The sequence below is a fragment of the Cheilinus undulatus genome, linkage group 11 (genome assembly GCF_018320785.1).
Source record: "Cheilinus undulatus linkage group 11, ASM1832078v1, whole genome shotgun sequence".
Classification (NCBI taxonomy): Eukaryota; Metazoa; Chordata; class Actinopteri; order Labriformes; family Labridae; genus Cheilinus; species Cheilinus undulatus.
In genome coordinates this window covers 2668087-2682513 of record NC_054875.1, presented here as the reverse complement: position 1 = coordinate 2682513, position 14427 = coordinate 2668087, and the positions used below count along the sequence as shown (strand labels likewise).

At 41.8% G+C, this 14427-nt stretch overlaps 2 protein-coding genes across 2 annotated transcripts in view; one reads left to right on the top strand and one right to left on the bottom strand.

Moving 5' to 3' along the window:
- Positions 1-1191: 1191 nt before the first annotated feature.
- Positions 1192-2637, bottom strand: LOC121517066 (zinc-binding protein A33-like). Its single transcript, XM_041798577.1, has one exon. The coding sequence runs from the start codon at positions 2635-2637 to the stop codon at positions 1192-1194; it is 1446 nt and encodes a 481-aa protein (XP_041654511.1).
- Positions 2638-12482: 9845 nt separating this feature from the next.
- prkcz (protein kinase C, zeta) overlaps positions 12483-14427 on the top strand; it is a 172039-nt gene continuing 170094 nt past the window's right edge. Inside the window, exon 1 of the mRNA XM_041799594.1 lies at positions 12483-12751. Coding sequence (XP_041655528.1) covers positions 12675-12751 — 77 coding nt within the window. The 5' untranslated portion in view covers positions 12483-12674. The remainder of the gene's footprint in view (positions 12752-14427) is intronic.

Below are 14427 nucleotides of genomic sequence, written 5' to 3'. Positions count from 1 at the left end.
TGTAGTTTCACCAGCATAAAAAAAAAAAGCCAATAACTTTAACCACTGACTAGAAATGATGCTGTGAAGACAGGATAGTATTTAGGGGCACACATACTCAATGCGCATCACGGGGAATAATATTAGGACATTTAAACAAATAAATTTACTCACCAAGAAGCCCCCCATCGCACACAGTGCCAGCTGGTAGTCTGTTCCCAACCATGCTGTTACTCAGAATGTATGAATGGTGCGTTTAACCAGGCCACCTCACCACAATGTTGGTTAATTGCATTTGCGCATCACATCTGAACATTGATGGAATGAAATTATTTCCTGTTGACATAAACTAATTCATCATGTGATGGTGCTTTAATAGCAATGTGTGTGCAGTTGATAGCTCCGCTTACATTAGGAAAACCAGCTCTCACTGCAAATTGCGCTTTAATGTTGACCTGTTCAGCTGCATTGTATGGGAATTTGGTGGACATGCGGATAATTCGTCCCACACGGCTGGCATGGCTTGGTTCAGGGTCGACTGGCACAGTCCCGTCTGGAATGCTCCGGTTGCTAGGAACCCCAGTGTGGTCAGCACCTGTATGGATACAGGCAGCGCATGGCTCCTCGCTGTGTCGCACTACAAAGCCGTCCGCAGCTCTGTGCATGGTTCCAGGAGGATTGCCCTCGGGAACCTAAAGCAGCTGATGAGCCAGATGAGCCAAAGCCTCTCTGTCTCTAAACACACGCTTTCTTCGTGTTTCACCATTTACAATGTCTTCTAATACTGCTAAAGCCATTGTTGTTAACAGTATTTATTTTCACCACTTTGCGCATGCTTTTATATCCACTCGTGAAATTGCAGACACGTGTGTGCGTTAATTGTTCATCACTGTTAATTGTTCATGTGCACGTCACATTTATGTATTAAACAGTTTCCCAGCATCACCTCTAAGTGTCGCCAAAGAATCAACAGCTGTAGAAACATGCGTACGCCAGCCATGAAGTTGGCGTGAGGCACTGCACATTTCCACGGTCGTTTCACTCTTGATACATCTGAACTTTGCTGTGAAAAAGAACGTATGCCACGTTTTTGTGCATACGCACCCTTTGTAGATGAGACCCCTGGACTGTGAAAAAGGACTTAACTTTAGAGAACAGCCGGCGCTGGAAAAAGCATCATCTCACAGCTGAACTGGTCTGCTGCTCCATCACTCAGACCTCGGCGCCCTCCATGAACATCACAGAAATCTGACGGGGACAGATTTGGATTTCTGATGTTTTAGCATCACCAGACTCTCCAACATAGAAGTAAGGGAAGAGTTTCTCAGTGAAAGTGTCTCTGTGAGTGTAGATGTGAGTCATGTCTTCAGGGTCATAGAAGGAAACCTCTCCGACATCATAGTCCAGCTGGACTCGGACCCTCTGAGGACTCTTCTTCACTCTGACAGTCTGATTGAGACTATTTGTGTATTTTCCACTGCGATGCGATAAACACCAGATTCCATATTTTGGTGAAGCTGATCTCTCTCCCTTCCTGTCCACTGACTCTTTAGCCAAACCCAAATTCCAGCGAGGATGGTCTCCCACCTCCACGTCCCAGCTGTGTTTCCCTGAGCTGAAGCCCTCAGAGCCCAGAACATTGGCATAATTAGTAAATCTCTCTGGATTATCAGCAAGCTGCTGCTCTGTGTCTCCATTTCTCACAGAGGTCAGATCATCAGACAGATAGAGACAGCTGTTTGCAGTGTTTGGGTCCAGAATGACCGGTCTGAAGCTGAGCCTGTCCTTCATCTTCTCCCACACTCGGACAGACAGGTTGCCAACGTGTTTGCTGACATGGATCAGCGCTCCGGAGACCAGCTGTGGATGGGACACGGAGCAGCGGGCTCTGGCTCTGCTCTGAGTGTCTTTATAACTGCTGAGGAAGGACACGCTGTGTTTCTGCAGCTCTTCTTCAACAGCACCGATACTCTGAGACAGAGAGGAGATCTGCTCCTGAATCTTCTTCATCTCTCTGCTCACCGTCTTCCTCTTCGTCTCCTCTTCCTCCCTCACAGCCGCCAGCCTGGACTCCTCTTCCTCTTTCAGGAGCTGCTGGAGATTCTTGAACTCTGCTCTGATCTTCCTCTCCGTCCACACCAGCTGCTTCTTGGAGTGTTGGATCATTTCATGGTACGTCTTCTCTGTTTGTTGGTATTGGTCTCTCTTGTCCTGCAGAGACTTTAAGTCAGATTTCAGCTGCTCCTTCACCTCACTGACGGCTTCTTCTACAGGAACCATTTTGTGACTGTGGTGAAGAGAAAACTCACAGACAGGACACAGGACTCTGTCCTCATCTTTACAGAATAATCTGGGCTCTTCTGGATGTTTCTGACACACCAGCTCCACCTTCTTCTCTCCTTCAGCCTCAGATGATCCATCTTTCTGTCTGCCAGCAAAAGAGTCGGCCACTCCCTTCATACGAAAGTTCACTATTAGGTCCTTTGAGGATTTTCTTTTACAAATGGGACAGTTTTTGTTCTGAGCTTTTTCCCAGAATTCCTTCAGGCAGCTGGAACAGAAGCTGTGGTTGCAGCTCAGAGACACGGGATCTTTGAAAGTCTCCGAGCACATGTGGCAGCTCAGGAAGTTTTCAAAAAGAGTGATTTTCTCAGCCATGACTTCTCTCTGTGAGACCTTTTATAGAAAAACTCTCCAAATCCCTTTAAAAGTCCTCTGAACGTGTTCACAGAAAGCTCTCCCACGCTGTCTGGGCGTCCTGACTCTGTTCAACAATAAGAGAAACTGGTTTCAGTACAACTTCTCCTCTACATTGGTTCATCTTTAACAGTAATAAAAGCAGATCTCTGATTTATAACAGCCAGATAAAACAGGACATTTACAACTTTGACTGACCGATGCTGATATCAGAGAATAAAAATTACAATAACATCCATTTTTTATCTCAAAATTAACACACACATGTTCAGTATGACCCTCGACCCACCCCGTAGTTTGTGAGATCAGGAAGTAGTGCCGTAGTGATGCATAGACATAACATATGTAGACGCCTCTTTGATTGGCTGGTTGGAATAAAAAGCACAGATGATCACATTAAACTGATTTAATGAATATTTTTACACTCAGTGATCTATATTCATGTAAGTACAGATAATTAAAACCACTTAGACAACAAAACAGATTTAGAGATTAAAGTTGTTAGTATTAAAATATTCAAGTTGTGAGATATTTGTTGTAAGTGTAGGTGTTTTATTATAAAAGTTTTTTATTTTAGTCAATAGTTAGACGTCATAATTTAAAGGGCTGTATATTAGACCTGGATGTACACAGTAGCTTTATCTTATGAGGTTGTCTTATACTTAGGCTTCTGCTCACAAATACGCTGATGGTCTATCAGAATATTATAACATCCACCCATCCATCTTCTTCCTCTTATCCGGGTCCGGGTAGCGGGGGGCAGCAGTCTCAGCAGAGAAGCCCAGACACTCCTCTCCCCGGCCACTTCCACCAGCTCCTCTGGGAGGATATCGAGGCGTTCCCAGGACAGCCAGGTGATGTAATCTCTCCAGTGTGTCCTGGGTCTACCCTGGGGTCTCCCTTCCAGATGGACATGCCCGAAACACCACCCCAAGGAGACATCTGGGAGGCATCCTTACAAGATGCCCAAACCACCTCATCTGTTTCTCCTCAATGTGGAGGAGCAGCGGCTCTACTTTTAGTCCTTCCCAGATGTCTGGGCTCCTGACCCTATCTCTAAGGCTGAGCCCAGACACCCTGTGGAGAAAGCTAATCTCAGCTGCTTGTATTTGCGATCTTGTTCTTTTGGTCAGTACCCACAGTTCGTGACCATAGGTGAGGGTTGGAACGTAGATCGACCAGTAAAATTTAGAGCTTTGGTTCTCTGGTTCAGCCCTCTCTTCACCACAACTGACCGGTATAATGTCTGAACCAATCCGTCTGTCATCCGTCTTTTAATCTCCCCTCTCCATCTTTCCCTCACTTGTGAACAACACCCCGAGATACTTGAACTCCTCCACTTGGATCAGAGACCCTCCTCCGACCCGGAGTGGGCAGTCCACCCTTTTCTGGCTGAGAACCTTGGCCTCAGACTTAGAGGTGCTAATCCTCAGCCCAACTGCTTCACACTCGACTGCAAACCATCCGAGCCAACTGAAGGTCAGTGTTCGATGAGGCCAACAGGACCACATCATCTGCAAAAAGCAGACATGGAATCCTAAAGCTACCGAACCTGACACCCTCCACCACTTGACTGAGCATAGAAATTTTGTCCATAAAAGTTATAAACAGAACCGGTGACAACAGGCAGCCCTGGCGGTGTCAAACCCTAACTGGGAACAAGTTCGACTTACTGCCAGCAATGCGAACCAAACACTCACTTCAACAATACGGAGTTCGATTAGCCCGTAACAATGGGCCATCAACCCCATATTCCCAGAGCACCCCCTACAAGATGCCTCGAGAAACACGATCATAAACCTTTTCCAGATCCACAAAGCACATGTGAACTGGTTGGGCAGACTCCCACGCTCCCTCCAGCACCCTCTCGAGGGTATAGAGTTGGTCCAGTGTTTCATGACCAGGACGAAAACCACATTGTTCCTCCTGAATCCGAGGTTCAACCAAAAGTCAGACTCCCCTCTCCAGCCCCCTGGAGTAGACTTTACCAGCGAGGCTGAGGAGTGTGAACCCTCTGGGGACCACCATCCTGGTCTGCCACTCCAGAGGCACTTCCCCCAATGTCCATGCAATGTTGCAGAGGCGTGTCAACCAGGACAGCCCTACAACATCCAGAGCCTTAGAGAACTCTGGGTGAATCTCATCCACCCTCAGGGCCCTGCCACTGTGGAGCTGCTTAATTGCCCCAGCAACTTCAACCCTGGTGATGAGTGAGCCCACCCCTGAGTCCTCCGGCTCTGCCTCCTCCACGGAATGCATGTCGGTGGGATTGAGGAGATCCTGGAAGTATTCCTTCTACCGCCCAACTACACTCTCAGTCAAGGTCAGGAGCTCCCCATCTCCTGTAGTGCAGACAAAGAGTCGCTTTCCCCGCCTGAGCTGCCAGACAGTTTGCAGACTGAAAGTCTTGTCCCATGGCCTCACCAAACTTCTCCCACACTGCATGGTACTTTGTCTGCCGGTACTTGTCAGCTGCCTCAGGAGTCTCACAAGTCAACCATGCCTTGAAGGACTCCTTCTTCAGCTTGATGACACCCTTCACCTCTGGCGTCCACCAGCAGGTTTGGGGATTACCACCACGACAAGCACCAGCAACCTTGAGCCCGCAACTTATGACAGCCACCTTAGCAATGGTGGCACAAACCAGGGTCCACTCGGACTCTATGTCCCCCGCCACCTTCGGGATGTGGTCGAAGCTCTGCCAGAAGTGGGAGTTGAAGACCATCCTGACAGGGTCCTCAGCCAGATGTTCCCAGCAAACCCTAACTGTTCGTTTAGGTCTACCAGGTCTGACTGGCATCTTCCCCCACCACCTGATCCAACTCACCACCAGGTGGTGATCAGTTGACAGCTCTGCTCCTCTCTTCACCCGAGTGTCCAGAACATACAGCCACAGATCAGCTGATACAACCACAAAGTCCATCATTGATCTACGACCTAGGGTGTCCTGGTGCCAAGTGCACTTATTAACACCCTGATGTTCCAACATGGTGTTAGTTATGGACAAACTGTGACTAGCACATGTAACACTTGTTTGGGGACTAGGATCAATACTTTGATAGGAAGTATGAAAAGGCCCTAGGTTCGACTGCTGCAGCCCAGAAGAAGTGTTCAAATCAGACACTGAGACCGATTTATGATTTTTTACATGTGCCGGTTTTAGTTAAAAATAAAAGGAAATGAAATAGTTTTACAACACAATTAGATTTCAACAATATACAAAATTAGCAATAATAGCAGTTTCGAGGATCAAACTGGCCAAAATCAAATGTATCTTGGGTGCACCTTTTTGTTTAACCTGAATGCTATGTAACAGCTTTAAATTCAAGTTTTACTTATTCCAATTCATAGTTCACAATAACTACATAAACCTTTATATTGGTTTGAATTACAAACACCAGTCACTTGAGGACAGCTTCCTACACATCAACCACTAACCATGGTTGTTATAGGCCTACTTAACAAAAACTACCTAAATAACTAAAACTAAAATTCAAAAATAATTTTAGTTAACTGACACTAACTAAAAACTAAGCTTTACCAAAAAAACCCCCCCCGAAAACTAACTAAAACTGTATAGTACCCTTACAAAACTAACTAAAATAAAATAAAAATGGAGACAAAATATATTACTTAGTTTTAGTCTTTGACACAACCAGACTGACTGGCATCTACACCAGGGTCTGGGGAGTGTAAAATTCCCTGACCTGATTGGTTAAGACTTCACACGGTGGTAGTTTTATGTCTGGAGTTGTATTCAAACATCATCGTTAAGTAAATAAAATGATAAGTGAAGAGTAGTCTGTTTGAAAATGTGTTTAAAAATGTATGATGTCACTCAGCCCTGACATCTAGCCCTGAAAAACTAAAACTAATAAAAACTAAACTAAAACAAAACATTTTGCAATAAAACTAGACTAACAAACCAGCATTAAAAACTAATAAAACCTAAACTGAAATTGAATACAGAAAGTGAAAACAAAATAAAAATAAAAACTAATGAAAAATCCCAAACTATTATAACCTTGCCACTAACAATTCTCCAGAAGGGGGCAAGTATTTAGTTGAGTCCAACTGCAAAGAAGAGTCCAAAAAAAAACGTTGAAGTCCAAGTTCCCAGGATAAAAGAATAGGCTAATAAGATAAGTCTGGGTAGTTCAGAGTTCTTGGGTGTATGTGAATGTATGTGTGTGCTGATTGAGAAAGGGGATTTTACGATAGAGTGTGAGTGTGTTTGTTAATTCAGGGCCTACCACACCGGGTAGTGCAGCAGAACCTGTCCAGGGGTCACAGGGGTCTCTCTCTAGATCCAGGTGGGAAGGCTCACCATCAACTTCGCTGGACGGGTCAGCATGAAGAAAATCAACATGAAATAAAAAATACAAAAAGACATGAATGTTATGTTTGTGTAATGGTTGGACTCAGGATGCGGAGACTTAAGGCAGTTTAAACAGTTTATTGTGCTGGTAAGTGAAGGGGGGGGGGTCCAAGAGTCCAAGAGGGAGTAAGAGTGTGCTGGAGCTGGCTGTGGTGATCTGAGCAGGAGGCAGTGGAAGAAGGAGGAGAGGCACGTTAGAGGTAAGCACAAATAGTACAAGCACTGGAGATTACTCGAATAAATCATCAAAAGAGCACTAGAAACTTCTCTGGAGGATCTCGAGAAGGAGCCTGGAGCTGACGTTAACCGCGTGGTAAGGTAGACAAGACTCAGGCGCTGTAGAGAGCTGCAGCCGGTCTTAAGTAGCGTGAGTCAATCAGTGATTCGCTGCAGGTGTGACTCTCCACAGCACCAGGGGGGCAGGGTGAATGCCTCAGGAGAAACACAGGAAAGTTACCAGCCAGCAACCAGCTCCAGAAACCGGAAGTTAACAAAATAAAACACTCAATACAAAATAAAACACCACAATGAATTCTTAATATCACATTTTAATTGCTATCAAATGCAATAATGCATATGAATTAACCTTTAAATCACTTTTTTTTTTAATTATTAAGCTTAACATTTATCTTTGTAACATTTCCATTTTTTAGTATACAAACCTTTAAACAGACACTTTTGTGGATTAAATGGCTTCAGCTGCTTTAAAACAACATTTTTCACATTAAGTGCAAAACACAACTAATTCAATACAGTAAATAACTTTTAAATGTGAAACTCTTACTCAATAGAACTATATATTTTTAGAGATGTGTAAATGGAAGATGCTTTTGTGGCTAAATACAGTGTTTAACAGAGAAAATGCTAAAGAGCTAGTGTTAAAGGAGTAAAACAATGATAAACATGCTCACCCATCTCTGGGTAGGTTGAGCACGGACATAAAACATGTCAGCACCCAGTAAAGCACAGGTTTTCTTATTTCCTGCAACAGTAGATGACAAAAGTCTTTCAATTTTCTACTTTCTGAATAGCAGAAGAAGCTAATAGCGTAGTGATTTAAGCTAGCACTAGTATCGAGATGCTAATATGCTAACGAATACTGAGTTGAATAAACTCGTTTTTACTTACTTTCAGCTAGAAACACTTTGTCGAGGGTTAGATTATCTTCTTTAGAGTCCGTTTTGACTTTATCTCCTGCGTTTGACATGTATTTCTGTCATTAAATTCACTTCTGGTAACTTTTCTTCCAACTTGCTCTGGTTGCTCTTCGTCTCTGCCTGAACGGGCGTTTTTTGCTCCTTCACACTGGTGTTGCCTAGCAACGGGAAGGTGGGACTTAATGCTAAAGGCAGGCTTCTGATTTGCCGATACAAATACCTTTCTTAGGTAGAATAAGAGCACTTATTTTATCAATTTAAATCACATTTATTCTTTTAGCACTTTATTTATCCTCTCTTTTTCATTGATTAATTACTTTATTCACATTTATGTGACAAGGTATTTTACACACAGAAGTCCAACAACTGAACTCGCTCAGGTTCAGATCAGGCAGGCCGTTCCTCCCAATCACGCCCTTCCAGGTCATGCTGTCATTGCCCACGTGAGCGTTGAAGTCCCCCAGCAGAACAATGGAGTCCCCCAGTAGGGGTATCTTCCAGCCCCCATCCCAAGGACTCCAAAAAGGGTGGGTACTCTGGACTGCTGTTTGACGCATAAGCACAAATAACAGTCAGGACTGTTTCCCGACCCAAAGGTGCAAGGAAGCAACCCTTTTGTCCACTGGGGAAAACTCCAACACACAGGTAGAGAGCCAGGAGCTATGAGTACAACCAGACACGCCGTAGGTGAAGTGTTTACAGTCGAAAATGCTACTTCTGAGTCCTGCAGTCTTGGACTGAGAAAGGGGGACATTTGGACAATTTCAACCTTGCCCTCACTTCATAGCAAGTGGATGGACATGCATGAGGATGCACGGGTCCTTTCAATCAGTAGGAGAGAATATATCATATCTCAAAAATGCAGTAAATTTATATACATGTGTAATGAGCGTAATCGCAGTCACATTTTGGTTAAAGGTGGAAAAGCACGTGTTTGTGATTCATACCCTACATATTTCCTCTGATTTTTTTATGCCTATACATAAAATAAACCTAACATGAACAAATGCATTCGCTCACGTATGATTTGGTAGAGGAGGAGGCTGGAGAAAAGGATGGTAAAACTGGCGTGTTTTTCTCTCCGATAGACTCATCTGTTTAGCATGGACGCTATCTGACTGAATCCAAGTCATAGGCATAGTGGACAATAACTGGCGTAAAAAGGGTGTAGCATTGATTTTTTTTAATGGTCAGGGTTGAAGTTGTTGACGAGTTTTCTGTATGTCCACAATATGGACGTATAAGGACAGATGGAGCTAAAATATGGCATTTGGCACTACAAAAAAAATTTCAATGCATCTAAATCAATTTTGCTACTCATCATTAACATGGCCCAGACTGTATTTATTTTCTAAAAGTTTTTTTTATCTAGATCATTTTATATGGGAAATATGGTGTTTTTATGTTTTTTTTTTTTTACCATATAAAATAACAGTGACATGGTGTACAATAACTGGCATAAAAAGGGTGTAACATTGATGTTTTTTTTTTGTTTGTTTTTTTTTAGTGGTCAGGGTTGAAGTTGTTGAAGAGATCTGAAGCAGTGAAAGTAAAAAAAAATGTTGAAAAATGATTATTTTGTTAACACTAATATGCATGTCCAATTTCTGGACACACTGGCCTCAACCATGCTTAAAATTACAAGGGAGCGAGGGTTAAAAGTGCTGCTGAATTTAATCATAAAAGTGAACATAGATTCATTATAAAAGGCATTAAAGACATTTTCGTCTACAGCTTGTCCTGTTTGGGGTTGCAGGGGTCTGGAGCAGACCCCAGCTGTCATTGAATGAGGACATCCTGGACAGGCTGCAGTGGATCTGGTCTCCAGCTGTTTTTGAACCAGTAATTCATGAACATTGTTCCTTTGTATGACTGATAACAACTCTTACTGTCTGTGGACTTTAATACCAGAACTATGAGCTTAATGTCTAATGATACTCCTGATTGAACCGTCTTATTGATTTATTTGTGCTGGTAAAATAATCTGTTTAGTCTCATGACTCAACCTGCAGTTCCAGTCATTGAGAAGAGGGGCAGAGCCAGACTGTTAGATTGGGACGGCCTGTCAGGGGCTCATATAAGGGTGAGAAAATATGATGGTTCATTACTTGCCCTGGCTTCACCTGTACAACAATGGGAATTAGAGAGAGAGCCATACGTCTCTCTTCTGCTACATTCTCTGTGTGAGACAGGATCTTCTGAGTATATCATCATACATTTATGCATGGGGACAGATGAGGGGGCTGGAAGTTATTTTCACCTGCCAAAGGAGGCGGAAAAGTCTGGAAACCACAGATCTATTGTTTTTTTTACCCCATTCATGTGTCTACTCTGTTGGAGGACATTCATTGATCAACCAGCAGGTGGCGCCAAATGACTGCATTAAAACAGAGCAGGCCGGCAGAGTGAGGGTTCTAGAAGTAGATGAACACGACAGCTCTCACCTTTGACACTCATTTTAGTGAGAGCAGCATTTTAACTCATCTGTTTGAAATTTGTAATGAAAGCAAAGGTATAAAAGTGAATTCTAAATGCCAGATTAGTTTTGTGTCAGTTGTGTCAACATTGAGCCAAATATCATATTTCATTTTCACACATTAGGAAAGCAGACCTGCAGCAAAAACTGTCCCAGTCTACCTGTATTCTCTCCTATTTATCATCTTATAACAGACAAAATGGAATAGAGATGCTCCACTCTACTATCTTTTTTACAACAACTGGACTTTGACGTCTTATTGAGGTAATTAGTTAATCAACCAGCAGGTGGCGCCAAATGACTGCATTACACGGAGGAGGCTTGCAGCTGCATGTCAAGAAAGTGATTTTTATTTATTTATTGTTGCCATTAGCAACAAATAGTTGTTATGACGTTTGAAAATATTTCTATTTCGTTACAATGACATAAAAATAAAACAACATGATAAAATGGTAGTTCTGAGGCCAAGAGGACTTAAATAGGGAATAAAAAAAAATGCTAGATGTTTAAATGAATCTTTCCCTGAAATAGTCAACCATCCTCTAGTTTTAAACCCCAACATGATTATTAAAGATGGTTTACTTAGGTTAAAGAACATGCTCCGTTTGAAACAATGGGGCAGGTGAATTTGGATCTCGGTAACCATAGTGACGCATATGAAAACGTCAATTTAGACAGAGTGGTTCCCGCCAAAAAGATTTAAGATTTCAAAATAAAAGCTCTGTCTGTGCTATGATCCTTATCACAGTGAAATCACCAGTAACGAATTTAAATACACACGGAAGACATCATGAAAGGTGTCTGTGCAGATTAAATATAATAAAGTTTATTTACATAACACTGAACAAAACCAACATTGACAATGCTTTATAAGACAGGCGAGAAAAAAATCCCAATAACTAAAAAAGACCTTCACAAAAGAGAGGATTAAACCAAGATACATGTATAGGCTAATAGAAGAGAACAACTTAAACAGCTGCTGACTTAAAGAAAAAATAAACAGATGACTAAAACATAAAAAGACAAGAAAAACCTCCATAAAGTATTTATAAAGAAACATTTAAAGAAGCACCAATGTAGCAAAGTCCTTTAAATAAAAGCTCAAAAGTTGGAGTGCTGTGTAAAAATGTAAATACAAGCATTCATTGACAAGAAAGTTTAATAAACTTGCATTTTTGGATCAGTGCCTGCAGCTCTAACATCTGGTAAGAAACTATCAACATATCATTTGTAAATACAATACAGGTTCATGAGCGTTGACAAAAATTGACTTTAGTTTTATTTACATTTTTCACAGCGACCAAACCTATCTGGAGTTGGTGTAGTATTTTTTTCAAGTTTCTTTTCTATTGTAAACTCCTTTTTTTTTTTCTCTTAATCTGATTATCATCCCCATATTTCTGCTGATAACAATTACAACACCCGTTTTGATACCAAAGCAACAAAAACATAAGCCGCTCAGTAGTAGTGGGTAATTTCTTGTTTTTGTGTTACCAAACATATTTTTAAACATCCCTATTGTTTTTCAACAATTACGATCATGGTTGTAGTAGTTTTCTTATATTTTATGATTAATTTATTCTTCTGAAATTAACCTATAATCATTTAAAAACATTTAGCAGTATGTGACACTACTCATTATAAAATCTGAAACTGAAATGGTTTTACAACAAACTGTATTGAATAATACCGCCATAACAGAGTTTAGACAGCCTAAAGGCACAATAAATCGGATTTTATGACTGCCTTTTATTTTGAAATGTGTAACCGGAAATGAAAGTGCGACACAAACTAGCTTACCCTCTCCTCCTCCGTAGAAGCTTGTAATGTTGACTAAACTGAAGAAACTTTAAAGAAAGTCGACGAGCTGCCCTTCCAGAAAGTTCCACTGCTCTTTACCGGCACTTTTGACCGTATTATGTCCACATAGCACCGAGAGGTTGTTCCAGTTCGGTAACCGCCGGGAGGAAACACCGAACTGTGAAGTATGCACATGTTGGCGTCAAACGGATCCATAATGGACCTGGAGTCTGACTGGGTGAAAATTAAAGCGCATTACTGTGGGTAAGTAGATTTTAAATGGGTAGGGGGGAGTTAGCCCAATGTTAGCGATGATAGGTGGGAGAGGGGGGGGCACCTGTGGAATAACTGCCGGATACGAGGGGGGTGTCATGGCTCAGTTGGTAGGGGTGACTAACTTGGGTCAAACTCGGTCAGTTAAATTCCTGATTACGTCACTCTTTAACCACTTAGGCTTATGATATCCAAACAAAAATGCATTACAATGAAATTGTGACAGAGTAAGATTGGAATATGGAATAATTCGTCACATTTTATTTAAAGGTCGTCCTCTTTTTTTTATTTATATTCTGGTGTTTTGCAGAGTTTTCCCGAGACTTAACGACAGCTATGGTTTCATTATTAATGACTTATAAAATCAAATATTGACTGTCGGCCATGTTGGGTGGATTAACAGTATCAGGGTCTGCTGAGCTGGGCAGACTGGCTCCTTATGATTATGGGGTTATGAAAGGCTAGACTGAAGAAAACACAGAGGATGAAAAGCTAGCTTACTTACTCAGACAGTGAATATTTTGGCTTATAAAGCTCTGTTTTGATGCTACTTCACACCCTCTGTGTACCTTATTTACAGTCTAAACACTCATCTTAATTATTGGAATAATATTTAATTTTTACCCCACATTTGATTCACATCTTCGCCTCTGCCTTGAGGCAATGTGGAGCAGGAGGCCCCTGGCTTTTGCCTTCCCTGTTTTGATGCTACTTTTACAACCCAAATTCCAAAAAAGTTGGGTTGCTGTGTAAAATGTAAATAAATAAAAAAAGACTGTCAAATCTCATAAACCCCTATTTTATTCACATTAGAACGTAAGCAACATATCAGATGTTAAACTGAGACATTTTACCATTTCATGAAAAATATTAGCTCATTTTGAATTTGTTGGCCACAACACATCTCAAAAAAGTAGGGACACCATTGCCAATGCCATACGGCCCTTTTTAAAGCATGAAGCACCTTGGTTTTACTTTCCTTTGCCTAATGGTAAGCAGTCATAGGTGTAACCAGCCTACAGAGACTCAAAGGGACAGAAATCTTGTGATTAGAGAGTTCAAAGATCAACATGCTGAGGGGTTGGTTCATGTTCTTGATCAGACCGAGCCCTCCCTTAGAGAGATCTTTAATATATTCACTGGGCCAACAATCCCAGGCTTTGAGTGCACACAGACAGCAGACTTCAGTTTTTTAACGCCTGCACCGGGCAAAGTTCTTCCTAATAATGCAAAATACAAAGCAACTCTGACAGCGTTAAACTCATAGATACCTAAAATTCACATATATCAGTCCACACTACATATACTGAAACTACACCTTCGTTAAATATTCCCCAGTGAGAGAGCAGCAGTAACTCTGCAATGCTCACTGATGACTACTACTCATCATGTGTCATTTAGGAGCACCTGAAGTCACAGGTGAGAACCCCAACTCAGTGGATAAATTTAGGGCTGGGCAATTAATCGCAAATTATATTAAATCGGAATATGGCATGCTGCAATTTTTAAATCAACAGACAGTGAAATATTTCTTTAACCTTTAAAAGTGTCAAAATACCAGTTTGATACAGTCTTTTTTCTTTTTTTATACTTTATACCAGTGTTACTCAACCCTGCTTGACCAAAGAGCCAAATAGTTGAAAAATACCTTTGCAAAAGCCGCAATC